The 17,657-nt window shown below is 39.1% G+C and overlaps 1 protein-coding gene across 2 annotated transcripts; it reads left to right on the top strand.

Moving 5' to 3' along the window:
• Positions 1–500: 500 nt before the first annotated feature.
• Positions 501–15,863, top strand: LOC129266265 (zinc finger protein 271-like). 2 transcript variants are annotated; one of them, XR_010294436.1, is made up of 6 exons: positions 501–584; positions 5,174–5,454; positions 6,166–6,632; positions 8,349–8,598; positions 9,772–12,124; positions 12,181–15,863. XR_010294436.1 is itself a non-coding variant. In XM_054904104.2 (5 exons), the coding sequence occupies exons 2-5, from the start codon at positions 5,202–5,204 to the stop codon at positions 11,946–11,948; spliced, it is 3,147 nt and encodes a 1,048-aa protein (XP_054760079.2). In that variant the 5' UTR covers positions 501–584; positions 5,174–5,201; the 3' UTR covers positions 11,949–15,863. The 2 variants fall into 2 exon arrangements, 1 of the variants encoding a protein (XP_054760079.2); XM_054904104.2 differs by having other exon boundaries at positions 9,772–15,863.
• The last annotated feature ends 1,794 nt before the right edge of the window (positions 15,864–17,657 follow it).

Genomic DNA, 17,657 nt, shown 5'->3' with positions numbered 1-17,657 from the left:
AAAACTTTGTTTCTATTAATGAGTAGAAAACAAGAATATTTCGTATTTTATACAATAGTATGCAAAGGAAATAGTGAGTGACATCATCAGTCCCCTCATTTGCATACCGACCAGGATGTGCATATAACTGTTTTGTGAAATTAAACTTAACTTAAAGCTGTCGTAACTTTCTAGTTTTACATCCACTTTTGATGAAATTTTCAGGGTTATAAAAAAGAAGAAAAAAAAGAAAAAATCCATATCAAGCATATTTATGCTTGATGGATTTTTTTCTTTTTGGGGTGAACTTGTCCTTTAAGAACCTATCCTTGATATCAACCAGCCTTCAAGGGAAGAGGTCGTCCCAATTTGCAATTTCAACTTTGATTCCCCTAAATTTAAAAACAAGATACAGGGAACACCTAAAAAAAGAACTCAAACACCCCCCCCCCCCCCTCCCACAAAAAAAAGTAGGCCTTTTTTTTCTTTCTTTTTTTCTTTTTTATTAACTTTTTAACTTCACCATATCATTCAGAGCTGTCCCCAATTCCCGACATTTTCGTCGCATTTCGATACAGTTTTTGACATATTTTTCATCCATTCCGGTGAGTAAGATAGAGTATGTTTAGTGCATTTCGTGTATATCATGGTTTTAATCATTTTATGTACCAATATCAATGAATTTGCACATTTATTTGAGAACAAATCGATTTTTAAAAGCTCCACTGCAATTGATGTGCCAGGGAAGTGATCTGCTGCCTGAGTGATGTGTGTGATGAGTGCTGTCTGTAATGTAACTGTACAGCTGTAAGCTACGCGTTTGGTCGGGTCGGGCGGGTGATGGGTTTTTATTTTGCAAAGCCAAAGGGCGATGCCGGTGCGATGGGAGCTTCCACTGTCAAGTGCTGCTCTTGGGGTATCAGGCCGCTGCGACCGTATCCAAACGAACCTCCCGTTTTTCGGCCAAATTGCAGTTTTGCAGTCTTGTGTGTAGGCTAGATGATAGATCATCATTCATACACAGTCAACAGAAACGCACGCCAGTTGTTACATGTAATTATTGTCACAACTAACATCGGAAATGACGGCGAAGCATAATCAACTTCTAAATTAAATAAATTTAGACTAAAGTCTAAGACAAAAGAGTAAACTGTAAAGTCCTAAACTTTCTTAAAATTTGCCCTTGGGCTTGGCTTTGAACTGAAAGTTTAACGTTAATAAAACATATTAGAATCTATTAAGACTATTGCTTAGACTAAGACGTAAGAGTAAGACTAAGTACGCGTGTACGTAAACTTTGTAAAGTGATCAAGACACAATACCTGACATGCCTGATTACCATAGACAAATGAGAAGGATTTCCTCAATGGCAACCATGGCAACGCCATTCCTAAAGGCTTTTGTCAGTCCAAAATCAATGAACCAAAAACTACAGAAGCATGTTTGTAATGTCGGCTTAACGTTAGCTATATAGACCAAAAGCTTCGGTCTCTGTTATGTTGGCTGTTCTGCCGAACTCTGTTGGCTCCACTCACCAAATACAGAGACCGAAGTTCTAGCTCGATCTGTACAGGGACTCAATGGCCATATGTTTATGTATACTATTAAGTTTGGATAAAACAGGGAAGTGAAGTTGTGCGACAGCCGAAGTTAGTCACTGTTTTTTCCCCGTTTTGGTGCATTTCAGGCCAAAACGGAATTTATTTTGGTAGTTCTTTTTATATATTTTTATGAAACAAAGAAAAAAAACGGGGGGATTTTGCATTGTTAACCCCCTAATGGTGGCTGCACGATAGCGAACCGTCTGTGTACGAGGAGAAAAAAAAAAAATGTTAAAAAACTCCTCGAAACAGACGGCTGCCAGCTGTCTATGTTAGCTAGTGCTATGCATGTAACGTTTCTACGAACGCCATGTACGAGGCATGTTTACATTTTCGCTAGCGATTGGAACGACAGTGGTGATAGTGATTGGCAAATTCCATGCTGAGGTATCTTGGCTGGTCTGAACACTAATTTTGCCGCTCAGTACTGTTGTACTTTTCGGCGGGTCGGGGGAATTAATTTCTCATGATTGAGGGACCCCCTGCTGAGATTTTACAGACGTTCCGTTCGACCGTTCCCATCGTGCTTGCAAAAACCTGCTTTTGCTGTGGCAGGCCCGCAGGCCAGGGTACCAGCCAACCCCCAAAATACTTTTAACGAGGGTTTTTGTCTCACCTGCATAGCAGAGTGAGACTATAGGCGCCGCTTTTCCGACGGCGGCGGCGACGGCGGCGGCGGCGGCGGCGGCGACGGCGGCGTCAACACCAAATCTTAACCTGAGGTTAAGTTTTTGAAATGACAGCATAACTTAGAAAGTATATGGACCTAGTTCATAAAACTTGGCCATAAGGTTAATCAAGTATTACTGAACATCCTGCCTGAGTTTCATGTCACATGACCAAGGTCAAAGGTCATTTAGGGTCAATGAACTTAGACCATGTTGGGGGAATCAACATCAAAATCTTAACCTAAGGTTAAGTTTTTGAAATGTCATCATAACTTAGAAAATATATGGACCTAGTTCATGAAACTTATACATAAGGTTAATCAAGTATCACTGAACATCCTGCTTGAGTTTCACGTCACATGACCAAGGTCAAAGGTCATTTAGGGTCAATGAACTTTGGCCGAATTGGGGGTATCTGTTGAATTACCATCATAACTTTGAAAGTTTATGGATCTGATTCATGAAACTTGGACATAATAGTAATCAAGTATTACTGAACATCCTGTGCAAGTTTCAGGTCACATGATCAAGGTCAAAGGTCATTTAGGGTCAATGAACTTTGGCCAAATTGGGGTATTTGTTGAATTACAGCCATAAATTTGAAAGTGTGTTGGTCTAGTTCATAAAACTTGGACATAATAGTAATCAAGTATCACTGAACATCCTGTGCGAGTTTCAGGTCACATGATCAAGGTCAAAGGTCATGTAAGGTCAAAGAACTTTGGCCACATTGGGGGTATTTGTTGAATTGCCATCATATCTCTATAAGTGTATTGGTCTAGTTCATAAAACATGGAAATAAGAGTAACCAAGTATCACTGAACGTCTTGTGCGAGTTATAGTAGTTTTCAAAATCAGCACTGCTGCTATATTGAATCGCGTGATGCAGGTGAGACGGCCAGAGGCATTCCACTTGTTTTTAATAGATATTCCCACTGATGAATAGCCACCGTTAATAATAATGTAATATGCAGTTGCTATTTGGAGCTCATGGGGGCTCTTTTTAAAAATTCTTATTTCTGTTCCACGAGTATTGCAGACATACAGAGTTTCAGACACTCATGGTTTATTTAATTTCACTTGTAACTAAAACTTATTAAATGCTACAAGAAAAATTAGTTTTCTCAAAAAAAAAAGAAAAATGATTTTTTTTTTTAGGGTGTCAGCGATGAAACAGAGGACGTGACCAAGGGGGGGGGGTGAAAGGACAGTAGGAAGGAAATGAAAAAAAAAAATAATAATAATGAATGACAGTAGGAAAGAAAAAAGCAAACAAGAGAAAGAAGGAAAGAAAGAAACTAAAGAAAGAATGTAAGAAGAATGAAGGAAAGTATGGAGAAAGACAACAAAAAGAAAGGAAAGAAAGAAAAGAGGAAGGAAAGATAGGAAGAAAGAGGAAAAGAAAAAGGAAAGAAAATAAAGAAAGAATGAAGGAAAGAAATACTGTAAGGAAAATAAATGAGAATGTACATGTAGAAAAGAAAAATAGTAAAGAAAGAAGGAAAGAAAGAAGGAAGGATTGAAGGAAAAATAACAAAGAAAGATACTAAAGAATAAAAGAAGAATGAAGGAAAGTATCAGAGTGAGACGAGACAAAACGGAAAGGCAGGAAAGAAAGAAAAGAAAAAAACAAAAGGAAGGAAAGAAAGGAAGAAAGAAAAGAAAAAGGACAGAAATAAAAGAAAGAAAGAATGAATGCAGAAAAGAAAAAAAAATGATGAAAAGAAGGAATAGGGGAGAAATAGAGGGGAAGAAAGGAAAGAGGAAAAGGAAAGAAAAAGAAGGAATAGCAAAGAAAGAATGAAGGAAAGAGATAAGGAAAATTATTAAGAGTGTAGAAAAGAAAAAAGTAGAAAAAGAACTTAGAAACGAAAGGAGGAAGGAATAAAAGAAGAAAAAAAAAAAAAGAAACAAAGGTAGATAGAAAGAAGATCAGCATTTATTTTATTAGTTTCATTGCATTACTTGTCTACAAAAACGTGACAAGAACATGTACACACTAAACACACATTAAAGTTATTACTAATATGTTCTCGGACACGCCCATATTTGGCTTATTTGAGCCCACGCCCACCCAGATCAGATTTTTGGGCAGCACCTCATTTTTTGGCGGATTTCAATAAAAATTGTACTGCATCAAATAAGCTGGTGCCATAGGAATTTGAAACGTCACCCTTTTCTTACCCCTGTATAGCCCACCTCTGCTAGATTAGAGATTTCACTTAAACTTTTAACAGGGAACATCAATTTATGACGGGGGCGATTTTTCAGTGTATGTAGTTTTTTTTTTGCCCTTGTCTTTTGTTACTACCGTGGCGATTTCAGGGGCCACCATCGCCATCGTGCATTTTTTTTTTGGGTACCAGCCCAAGTTGGTTTGTTGGTTGGTTTAGTGATGATGGTGTCAAGGGCCAAGGCCTAATGATTTGAATTTAGGAATTTAAAAAATATATGCATGTCCATCATCTTGAAAAAATAAATGACCCACCCATGGCCATGCAGGCATCAATTCATTATGTGATTCAATTTTTCCATGTTGGGTCTAACGGGAATAGGATTGTGGAAAATATATGGGACCCACCCAGCCACCCTGTCCTTTGTTTTTTTATTTCTGGAATATAATGTGTTTTTGTATTGTACTGAGCCTGCTATTCTGGTGGGTGTTTCATACATGTAAACTTCGTAAGTTAACAGCGACTTTAAGAATGAATGGGGATCCTTTCCTATGGTAAATGGTATATTCATTGGCGATGGTTTAGCGCGTAAGAAAGGATCACCAGTCGTTCTTAAAGTCGCTCTTAACTTACGAACAGCTTTATGAAACAGCCACCTGGATAAAGATTTGTAGTAAATACAAAATAAATAAAGACTTTTGAAAGCATGCAATTAATTGATTTTTCATTTTCTTGTTGTTTTCCAAAATAGCCTCCTGGGGTTTCATGTTGGGGAGGCAATGGACTACAACTACTTGAACCAGCCGGGCAACCCTAGCCAGCATCATCACCCTGTCACCGAGTACATGCACCCTTCAACCGCACACTCCCAGCATGTGTTGTACCAGCAGTCCTTGCTCCCGCACCAGATGCCCTACCCCGGTGGTATGCTGCCTCCTGAATTCAGGGGGGTCGGTGGTGGGCCCGATCAGTGCTCTCAGGTTGCGGAAGTCGCCAGGAATGAAAATGTTGTGACTATGGTGAGCGTATCAGGTAGGTTGGAGGTGGCGCGACACTTGCTCCTGCGACATTTGCCCTGGTCTTGAGTAATATCTCAGAGAGCTTTTTAATTTACATGTATTCATCTTAAAGTTTGTCTTATCATCATCATCATCAGTCATCATCTTCTTCATCATCACCATCATCATCTTCATCATTCATCATCATCACTATCATCTTCATCATCATCATCACCATCATCATTATCATCATCACCATCATCATCATCATTATCATCATCATTCTTCTTTTCATCACTTTATTCATTGTCCTATAAAACACTATCCTATATTGTCTACTAAGTGTGACTCACTTGTACATGTATTCTCTATTTCATTTACTCTGTTTTGGGCGTTCATAGTTTCAAGATTGCTTATAATATCAGTCCTTCTTTTGCATTTAAATGAAATATACTAATCTAATATTTTGAATTGTATCCTTACTGTTTGTACATGTATGATTATCAGTACGAAAATTAATATCCTGTCTTTGAGTTATTTTCAATCACAGCTTGAAAATAGTATAATTTTATGAATGCAGAAGATGAAAATATTGGCTGGTAGCCTGGTAAAGTTGCAAAATTAGAGATGGCATTGAGTTAGTTTTCAGGCACAAAAATCGTCGGATCATGGAAATGCCATCAGAGCTTTATGAGAATTTATAAATAGGTCATTAATGGTTGTATGTATTGATTTTCTTACTCAGAACAAGATGTCCACACGACACTCCTTCAGATGCAAAATGCTTTATCAGGCAACAGCACCATCGGATACAACACACAAACCAGTGCTGGACACCCCCACACTTCAAGGTCACCACCAAATAGACCCAGAACCCAACCAACTCAAGCCATGGGCACTGCTGCACAACGCACCGCAACCATCCAACCACAGGCAGCACCTGCAGAAGAGCAGTCAGCGCCGCAGAACCTGGTGGCATCTGAGCAACCCGAGGCACCGGTAGAGTCGCAGGGTACCGGCAATGAAGGGGAAGAACCGGAGGAGCCTCCGTTGGGTGGTCCTCTACCTGAGGGTTTGGCCTATAGGAAGCTTGGCCCAAAGACGATCTGCGTGGTGGCTGATAGGGAGATCCCTGCAGGGGTGCGCTTCGGTCCGTTCAAGGGTTCCTTTGGCAAGGGACCCATCCACTTCAATAACATCTTATCTTGGGAGGTAGGTGATGGTTACAGAGCTGGTAACTAATACTGATCTTCAGTAATTAGTACTGAGAAATGAGAATACCGATGTTTCAAGCAAAATACTGATGTCCAAAGTGTTATCTCATGGTGCTTCTTTGAAAAATACTTATTTCCTCACCAGAATACTGATTTTCAGCTTTTAAGATACTGATATGTTCTTGTTCAGGTTAGCAGCTCTTTGGTAGGAATTGACAAATACATGTGTTTCTCTTGTAGATTTTATACCTCCTTTCTTTTCTCACTTCCCCTTTCTTCTTTTGATCAGCTCTTGTTCTGTATTTTCTTTATTTTTTTTTCTCTCTATAGATCCACTTCTTTCACATCCTCATACACCTTCTCTCTTCCTGACTGCACTGTTCTCTTTACTTAACTTTCATCTAGGCTACCAATGCTCCAACTTTGTTTTTTCCATTTATCACCATCCATTTCTATTCAAGGCTTCATTGCATGCAGGTCTTGGGACCTTTTTAGGTGTGCCTCACGAGCAATTTATTTAAAGGTCAAGTCCACCTCAGAAAAATGTTGATTTGAATCTATAGAGAAAAATCAGACAAGCACAATGCTGATAATTTCATCAAAATCGGATGTAAAATAAGAAAGTTATGACATTTTAAAATTTTTCGTTATTTTTCACAAAATGGTTATATGAACGAGTCAGTTACATCCAAATGAGAGAGTCGATGATGTCACTCACTATTTCTTTTGTTTTTTATTGTTTGAATTATACAATATTTCAATTTTTACAAATTTGACAATTAGGACCTCCTTGCCTGAACCACAAAATGTTAAAATAATGGAATTCCACGTGTTCAGGGAGGAATGAAACTTCATTTCACATGGCAATGACGAGAAAATCAAAATATTTCATATTTCATACAATAAAATACAAAAGAAATAGTGAGTGAGTGATGTCATCAGTTCCCTCATTTGCATACCGACCGAGATGTGCATATAACTGTTTTGTGAAATGAAGCAAAACTTTAAAATTTCATAACTTTCTTATTTTACATCCGATTTTGATGAAATTTTCAGCATTATGCTTGTTGGATTTTTCTGTTTTTATTCGAATCAAGTTTTTGTTGGGGTGGACTTGTCCTTTAAAGTGGAACAAAATGTTGCCATGTTTTTGCTGTCAAAAAAAGTTTGTTTTTATTTGTGTATTCTTTTCATTACTTCAATGATTGAGCTTTTTTCATGCTCAACATGTACATAAGTCAACCTTCCAGGAGCCGAATAATGACCTTAGTCAAAGCAATCTTTTGACCAGATTCTGCAACATGTGGGTTATACCTGAAGTGGAATTTGAACAGATTTCTTTGGTCCCAAAATATTCAACATAAGCAAAGTTATAAATGATAATGATGATAGATGGGATTTATTATGCGCCAAATCCACTCTGCAGAGTACCCATGGAATGTACATGATTTTGTCTCACCTGTATAGCAGAGTGAGACTATAGGCGCCGCTTTTCCGAGGGTGACGGCGGTGTCGTCAACACCAAATCTTAACTGAAGTATCACTGACAAGTCTTAAGTTATAGTAGTGTTATGTGTGCTGCTATATTGACTCGCGTGATGCTGGTGAGACTGCCAGAGGCGCTCCACTTGTTTTTTTATAGTATGTGTAAGGAAGTTGAAATTGAAAAAAAACAAAAAACAAACAAACACTTGACTCTTTCCTTTATCTTCAGATGACCCTCGAGGGAAGAGTGGTCGGTTTCCTGAGTCCAGTCAAGGGTGACAAGGCTTGGACCACCAAAGTCAGAGCTGCCCAGCATCTCGGGGAGCTGACCGCCGAGGCTGACCAGTACAACGGACGTATCTACTTCACGACAATCAAGGAGCTGCAACCCGGGGAGGAATTCAAAGTGTTCTATAGTGCAGACTACAGGGAGAGCTGCGGGTTCAAGATTGGCCTCCATGACCTCAAATACAATCAAGGTATGATTTATTAGTCTTTTCTGAATTTATCAATGATATCAATAGGTTGATAGAGCTTCCATGCGCTCTTTTGAGACCACTGGAAAGGATAAAAGTACTCCGAAAGGTCAAGCGCGCACAAAGTTCGACACTTTTTTCTATTGGGTGTGCGTACATGGAGCACTTTACCTGTTGGTGTGGCCCCATATACTGTTTATTGTGTCATGGAGTAATTTTCCTCAGCCTCAAATGTCGTGTGTGGGAGCGTGCGTCACATTTGTGGTTTAAAAAAATGTACCTTTGAACAGTAGGGTGACGTCAGAATATAATCCAATTCATTGCGCTAGGTAAATGCAGGTAAATCATGGTTTCTTCATTTTCATAAAATACTGGAGGGAAAAACAATTTTCTATGTATTCATATTTTCATTAATAACTCTGCAAGCATTTTACAACTCAAATAGGGAATTCATTTTGTCCAATGGGAATTGAGATTTAGCATTCAGTGAAAGAGAGATGCTCTTTAACTCTGCTACACGTCATTTAGGTGGGCATCTTTCTGTCGTCTCATGTGAAATCTTGTACCATCGCACTTGTGCCTATTTGCAATTGTATACTATCACACCAACAAAATAGAATTAACAGACTCCAAACCTACAGATGGTATGCCATTGAAAACAATGTAATATCTGTGGTGAGGTTGGATTCGTGTAGCATTTCTATTTTACCAAAGTCATTTGTTTAGATTCCACCATTTACATCTCTAGATCCTGGTATATTTTGGCTACATGTATATTGATGATTAGATTGCTTTGTTATTGAACTTATACATGTACTTATAGGTACAATTATGTACTGTATTTAGTGCAAGGGCTAGGGTTAATTAACCCTTTGGTAGCACTCGTGTCCAGTTAAAACACCCCCCCCCCCCCCGAAGGTGCATTATTGACTAATAGTAATACTAGTAGACCCTGGCTGGATTTTGATATTCAACAAGGTCAAGTGAGGGTTGTGGCATTGCAAGGAAAAGCTTACAAAAAAGGTAAATTATCTTGCATTGTAACAGAGGTTTTCACATGTCATCACAGCAATCTGATGAACCTTTTTTTTTGGTTTATTTTCTTTTTCCATGTTTTGAACCTGTGGTATAATATTAGCCTTTCATCACTTAATATTCTGTTTTCTTTTGATACAGAATCCAAAGGTTTCGAGTGCATCTTCTGCCCGTGCCACTGCAGCAACCCAAAGAGCCTCTTGCGACACATGAAGCTCTTCCACCACAAAGACAAGCGACCGGAAATTGATGTTGAAGTACAACAGATGAATGAGGATAGAGATTCTTCAGAAGAGAGAGATGACAGGGATGTGCTGATCGGTGAAGGAGAGGAAGATGTCATTGGAGTGTCATCTGGAAAGCGGTTTCCAAGTGAGGGACCTCTGATCATACATGAGAATTTCCATCAGAAATTGGGCATTGGTGGAAATGCAGGCGGAGAGGCAGGCAACATGGAAGACTGCCTCACTTGTGAGAAATGTGGCTTCATTTGCCCCGACAAGGCAGCTCTAGAGAATCATGTACTTGGTCACAAGAAGGCACCCTTCGGATGTGACGAATGTGGACGTGTCTTCATGTCACATCAGGGCTTGACTGGCCACAAGAGGACAGATCATGGAACAGCCTCTAAAGACCGATTAAAAATCAAGCTGCGGGTACGGAGGAATGGTTCTGGCAGGAACTTCTGCAAGACCTGCGGCTACACCTGTGCTGGCCCAAAGGAGTATCAGAGCCATATCAATGGGCACAAGCAGTATCCCTTTGGGTGTCCCGAGTGTGGATGTCTCTATGAACAAAAAACTGCTCTCTTGGTCCACCTCAAGGAAAGGCATAGTACGACCAGCGGAAAAGGACAACCAATTCTGATGTCTCTGAAGACGAAAGGTGGTGACAAGCTAAGATGCTCTAAATGTGGGTTCAACTGCCCTAATGAAAACTCTTTCAACGTCCACATGAAGAATCATGATAAGGCTCCGTATGGATGTGACATCTGTGGGCTGATGTATACACAGAAGCAATTTGTCATGCGGCATAAACGTGCTAAACATGGTATACCCACCCCTGAGAAGCCTGTCTACATGAGGCTGTCGCCACCATTTTCTTGCACAGATTGCAACAAGACATATGTCAATCCGAAGAGCTTCATGAAGCACCAGAAAGAGAAGCATGGGTGGCCTGCTGATCCTCAAGATAAGTTAGGTAGTGCCAACGTACAAAGGCCTGGAGACTTTGAATGTGACCTTTGTCCAGAGACTTTCTCAACACCGACAGCCTTTAATTCACATCTTCAAGAAGCACATGGTATTGAGCCACATCCCAGTGACTTGAAGAAGGGAGGAGCCAAAAGGAGGAATTCAGCAGCCCAGCCACAAGGAACTAGTGGGTCTTCAAAGGACACACAGGGCAGTGTTCTCGGGTCAACAAGATGCTACATCTGTGGCAAGACATTCATCAAGTACAGCTTCCTGCATGATCATCTGAGGCAGCATCATGGCATTGAGCCTTTGACCAGAGGTGGTTCTCAGGGAGCAGAGACATCCCAGGCTAACCAGAATGAAGAACAGAATGGAGCACCCCTTGCAGAAGAACAAGATAAGGGAGAGCAGATTGACATGCTTGGGAAACCTATGGACTACTATAACCGCCCTCGTCCTTTCAAGTGCAAGCATTGCCCTCGAAGGTTTGTCTACCGCCATCGTCTCAGACGCCATGAGTACAAGGTCCATCTAGGAGGTGCCAAATTCAGCTGCAGCTTTTGCACCAAAGGCTTTGACATGGAAAGTCAACTCTTGGTCCACGTGCAGAAGCACACCAACAACCGACCATTCAAATGCACCCTGTGCACCAAATCCTTTGCCTCTCAGAGTGCTCTTGACAATCATCAGAAGGAACATACCGGGGAGAAACCTCACAAGTGCGATGTCTGCGAACGTGGCTTCGGCACCCGTAAACTAATGACCAAACACAAACTCCGCGTCCACAGCAACAAGGAGAAGAAGTTTGTCTGCTCTTTTTGCGGTAAGAGATTCTTGGCCGGTAAAGACCACAAGATTCATGAAAGGCGACACAAGGGTATCCGGCCCTTCGTGTGCCTATCCTGCGGCAGGGCTTTCAAGGACAAGCATTGCCGAGATGTTCATATGCGCATCCATACTGGTGAGAAGCCTTACGTCTGCAAGCAGTGTGGCAAGGCCTTTCCACTTCCTCACCGACTCACTGATCATATTGTCATGCACCAAAAGGAGAACATGGAGCAGCAGGCAGCAGCCGCGGCGGAGGCGGCCTCGACTTTAACCAACCTACCTGTACAGCCATAATGCGAAGCAATCAAGAATGATGTAGTAGTAACGTAGTTAGTTTCGATAGAGAATGTCTGAAATTTGACATTATAGAGGGAAGAAAATTGGCTTTTTTGTAGTGGGTTGATTTGTTGGAGAAGGGGATGGTGAGGAGGAGAAAGGGAGAGGAGAAGGGGAGGAAGAGGAGAAAAACAGCTCGAGGGGGAGGAGGAGCAGGAGAATAGGAGGGGAGAAGAATGAGAGGAGACAGAAGGAGAGAGGAGGGGAAGAAGAGAAGGGGAGGAAGAAATGATAGGACACACACAAAAAAGAAGAGGTATAAGTGGGAAAGGGAGGAAAAGACAAGGAAGTTTAGTGAAAATGAAGTTGCAAAATAAGAAGCAACGTAGCAGGATAACAACGGAAAGCAAAAGAATTGTACAGTTGATCCCTCATTCAGATGACACTGTGACAGAAGATGAGTATGACAATTTTCTATGGGCCTTTCAAGGCTATAATTCCACGTAGCTGTATCATAAATTCTATGCCTGAAACATCATTGTATTTTGTAATTTTCCTGTTGCATGTACATGTACATACAAGTAGAAAGGTATATATTCTGCTTTTGCAGCAAGTTAAATCTTGAAAATCAAGAATGGTATACCCTAAAATTTTTAACAAATTTTAATTTCTAAATTGGACCAATTTGCCTATTTGTTGTATTTTGCAATATTTTGTCCTGTTCATGTATTAAACCATTGAGGTTTCATGTAAAATATTGTTTCCCCAAAATTGCTTCAACACATGAATGTATCTATGCTTGTTCCTGAATGGCTTACATTCTTATCCCCCCTCAAGTTCTTGCTATTCAATCAAAAGATTGCAACGCAGGAAGTTGACACAACTCTATTGAGTATTCTAAAAAGATAACAGAATATTTTTATTCTACATTTTTTAATGAATTGTAGCTGTCAAATTCTGCAAGATCAAGTGAACAGATTGTATGTAGCTGTAGTTGTAAACATTCCTTTTCTTTACAAAATTGATTGCATGAATAATCATTGTAAATGATTTTAGTGTTTCAGGGAAATTCATTTTAAAGAAGATACTATATCCAGTGATAATATGAGGTGCTTGATGTCTTTGGGCCACGTTGCATAAAAGCTACCATTATAATTGAATAGCAGCAAAACCTTTATAATTTGCATTGAAAACTAGTAGTACAGTATTAATCAATAGGTGTCCACACTCCAGCATCAGCTATGACAAAGAAATGTACGGGTCCAATGGGCCGGCCCATAGACTATTGTCCCCAGACAGTTGGGCCCATGAAATGCTTTGTAGGATCTGATGCTGGATACACGCCTGATAATGTGCGTCTGTCCATTTCATTTTTACTCTTGCCCATCTACTGGTAATTGCGAACCAGTATGCCATAGATATAACCCTTATTAGTACAGACCTAAGGTCATTATTTTTGGAACAAAAAGGAGGCGCGTTAGCTCAGTCGGTAGAGCGGGGGACTCGTATTCCGGTGACCCCGGTTCGATTCCCACTTGGTGCGCTAGTGCCCTTTGGTAAGGCATTAATCCTCAGTACCAGGTCCTTCGGAGAGGACCTTAAGCCGTCAGTCCTCTGGTTGCTTGCTTACAAGCATTCATGCTTTCTTAGCAATCAGGTAAAAAATCACCACCACCAATACCAATCTCCATACAATGTTTTGACACATTTCAACTCTTGCAGGATCTGGGTTTGCTCTGAAAAAAAAAATGCATGTTGATATAAATTATTAAAACATTTTAAGTGTGTATCTTTCAATGTTGAATACAGTATGTATGTATTGAAAAAAAAAGAAATTGTTATGTAATTGTACCACAATAGTTTAAGAGTTGTCTTGCAAGTTTGTATATAGGCATGATGTATATCGTTCAAATTATTAATTTAGTTGCTGGATTTTAGCACTTATGTGTTTTTTTATTCTCTGACAGAAAATGATAAATGTCAATGTTAAGTGGCATTGAAGCTTTGGAATACCATATATCGTATCCACATTGGGGAGTTTTGCTTTCTTCTTCTTTTTCAGTATTATTCACTGACAAATTCATTCTCAGCCAATGGCATTCAAGCGAGCGTTTCAAAAGCTTATAACAGTCATAGGTGATTCTGGTTTATTGAAATACTCTTGTAGTTTCAAATGATGGAGTTTGAAGATTCTTATTTTGCTCATTTCTCGGCAGTTATGCATTTTCTTCTAGAGCTATTTGGCACATTTTATTTCATTTATACATAAAGATACTTTAGTGGTAATTTTATTGGATTCTGTTCGAACTCATTTTGATATCGTTACCACAACTGGTATTTATCTTTAAAGGTCCTATGACACAAAAACCATCTTATTTTGGATATATATCTATTCTTGGGTAGTTTTACTTGAAAAATACGAATTTGCCATCGGTTTCTGTGTACAACGAACCGGTGTTGAGTTATTCCATGGAAATGAACTTCAACGGGAACGCCCACTAAAATTTTCGAAAAGTCGGCCGATCGACCTGTCAATCATCGTGACGTCATCGAAAGATAGCTTTCTCAGCTGTGCAGCCGGACCCCTAGTTATTGCACATGTAAATCCACACGTGCAACCACAATAGGCACTTCACGCACCAAACGTCAGCAACAATCAGCAGATTCTTTCCCTGACGTCATAATTGTCACGTGATATACGAAACCAAATCGGGCTGAATTTTTTGTGGGCGTGGCGAATTTGGCTCAATTTTAATATAAAACTGCCTTTGAATCCGATGTGGGATGTTTTTCGGGTAAAATTTTGATGGAATCGTTATTAGTAACCACTAAGCTAACGAATAAATCAACATCTTTGCTGTATTTCATAGGACCTTTAAGCTGTTAATGCAATTTTATTAAACAAGTTTTACGAAATAGGCCCCTATTCCTTTTTAATGTATTTGTTAGTGTAAGACAAAATATAGATCATGTTCTTTATTCAGTGCCACATTCCAAAAATCTTTTTGTTCTATAAGCTACATGTATTGCTGAATCACCCATAGAGACTCTTGGATCTGGAATTGTTCACAGGAAAAAACCATTAGTAAACAAGGCCACTATGAAATAAACATGAACCTATTTATGTACAATGCGTCCTACAAAAAAGGAGACAAAGTTCTTTGGTAGTTTTCTCAGCACAAGCAAATGGTTTGATATACTAGTAATGTCTGTATAATATCGTCAAGTTCATTGTTTATTCATTATTTTGATACCTTATTTGACACACAGCTTACGCATCAGTGGGTTTTGGAGAGTTTGGAATTACGATTTCAGTATCAAGTTGTGCAGAAAATTGGTCAATATTTATATTTATGTATTATACAGGGGTTCTAAGTTAGAGAGGGATGGCTCAATAACGTTTCTTTGGTTCTTAGTTGTTTTTTTCACTGATTATGTTAATGAGGGAATGGAGATTCAAGCACAGATTCATTGTTGTCAGACCTGTTTATATTGGTCGTAACCTACCATAAGGGATCCTCAGAATTTTTTCTTGAATGAAAGAAGAGATTTTCTCAAGTGTTAAATTTGAAACCTGAACATATTTGAAAATAGGGATATTTATCCCTGAAAGAGGTTTTCCTTGATTCTAGGACGCAGTATATATATCAAAACTTTGCTTTTCTATATTGGTATGGAATAAGTGAAATTCAAATAGAAGAATGAAATAAATGAGGCATTTCATCACTTTCTTATTGTTTTGTTGGTTTTAATTTTTGTTTCAATGACATGTGCATAGTAATTTGTATATTATATATCAACTCTTAAGGTTTAAATTCTGCTTTGAAGGTAAAAAAAAAATCAATTTAGGTGTTTATGTTATGTCCTGCTAATATTGTATATTGCATCAACGATTATCAAATAAATGTATGATCTAGATGAAGGTAAAAAATATGTGAGTCTGCTTATTTTCTCGTCTTCAGATTCTACAGTTGATAGCCGTAGGGGGTATTCTGATTTGAGCATATTTTAGCATCCACTTTGCAGACGCTTTTTAGAACTATGAGAGTCTATTGAAAATGCCCGTCAAATCACAATGGACAAATTAGAGGTCATTGTCGAAAGTTGGTGGACCGGAACAGCACATCGTTTTAAGATTTGGACCAGACCAAAAATTTGAAACATGTTCGTTGTCCAGAGTCAAGGACGACACTGCTGTTATTATTCACTGATTTCCGGCAAAGGCCGCTTTACTATGAAGGGCTTTTGACGAAGATTATCAGTGTTGTAGAAAGTGTCTGGAAAGTGATTGCTAAAATTCCCTAATGAAACACATCTTTAATACAAGAGCAAACAATTTTACACTTCTATGTGCCGAGACAACCTTTCATTTTTTGTTGTATAAAATTTCTGGGATTCCCCTGAAATCGCTGTCGATGGAATATTTGTTAACATAGCAACAACAGATACCAAATTGTTATGGATTGCTAGATGAAAACTCATTTCCCAAGCAGAAATAATTTTAAATCTGCAGTAAAAGGATACCCCCAATTTTTTTTTCTCCACAGACAAAAAAATGTAATATTGAGGAATGTCATGTAAGCATGATAAATTGCAGCCTTATGGATGCCATATGTGTGCACTTAAAATAAATACCAATTTGTAATAGTATTGAACTGGGAGGAAAGGATACATGAGAATGGAATAAATTTCAATTCACTATCTCGTCATGAATAATGAAGAAAGAATATCACAGACTAGCATTTCAGAAAAGTGCTGGTGATTGAAATCTTACAAGTAGATCCCTAATCTGAAGTCCAGTTCAACTAAGACTGCTAAAATTATGCGAAGCCAAAATGCCTAAATTTTGTTTGTATTTCTTGCATTCAATGTAGTCTTTATTCATGCTTTAATGGTGAGGACAATGGTATTGAACCTCTCTATTGGCTGTTCAGGCTTACCCACAACCTGTAGATCAGAGTGTAAATCAAACCTGAGTTCAGAATACGGGCCTTAGTGTTGAAACACTGGGGCCCGAATTCACAAAGGTGGTTTTGAAAACCCACGGTTGAGTCTATGGTTTATGCAGATTTCATGTATAAATTACGCTTATTTTACCGCGTATATTAAAAAATGTCCAATGCTGATGCGCGCTTTTGTCACAGAGCGCCAAATTGACGCCTGTTGCCGTGGTTATCCACGCTATTTTATTCATGAGTCCACTGTTTTGAATTAATGAGTCCACTCTTCAAACAGCAGACTCATGAATACAATAGCGTATCTAACCATGGTAACAGGCAACAAATTGGCGCACTGTGACAAAAGCGCACATCAGATCGGCATTGGACATTTTTTTATACACTCGCCCGATGCGCTAAATTAAGCGTAATTTATACAGGAAATCTGCATAAACCATGGTTTCAACCGTGAGTTTTCAAAACCACCTTAATTCAGGCCTGGGTGTTTCACAAAGCTTTTTGTAAGTTACGTGTGACTTTACAAACGACTGGTGACCCTATCCTGTGGTAATCATCAATGATTCACTGGTGGTTTAATTCCTAAGAAAGGGTCACCAGTTGTTTGTTAAGTAACTCATAACTTACGAACAGCATTGTGAAACACACACCTTGAGGCAGTTTCATAAAGCTGCTTGTATGTTATGCAGAACGTAAATCTCCACTGGTGACCCTTCCTTGTAGTAAATGACATACCAAATGTAACCAACTTGTCACCCAGGAAAATGTACCA

Source organism: Lytechinus pictus, chromosome 8 (genome assembly GCF_037042905.1).
Source record: "Lytechinus pictus isolate F3 Inbred chromosome 8, Lp3.0, whole genome shotgun sequence".
Lineage (NCBI taxonomy): Eukaryota > Metazoa > Echinodermata > Echinoidea > Temnopleuroida > Toxopneustidae > Lytechinus > Lytechinus pictus.
The sequence above is the reverse complement of the archived record's forward strand: the minus strand, read 5'-3'. Positions and strand labels throughout refer to the sequence as shown.

Bases quoted from the DNA above. Each gene is read 5' to 3' on its own strand.
- LOC129266265 (XM_054904104.2), top strand. From the start codon at position 5,202: ATGGACTACAACTACTTGAACCAGCCGGGCAACCCTAGCCAGCATCAT. The intron at 5,455-6,165 runs GTAGGTTGGAGG...TTTCTTACTCAG, and splicing joins GACTATGGTGAGCGTATCAG to AACAAGATGTCCACACGACA. The intron at 6,633-8,348 runs GTAGGTGATGGT...CTTTATCTTCAG, and splicing joins ATAACATCTTATCTTGGGAG to ATGACCCTCGAGGGAAGAGT.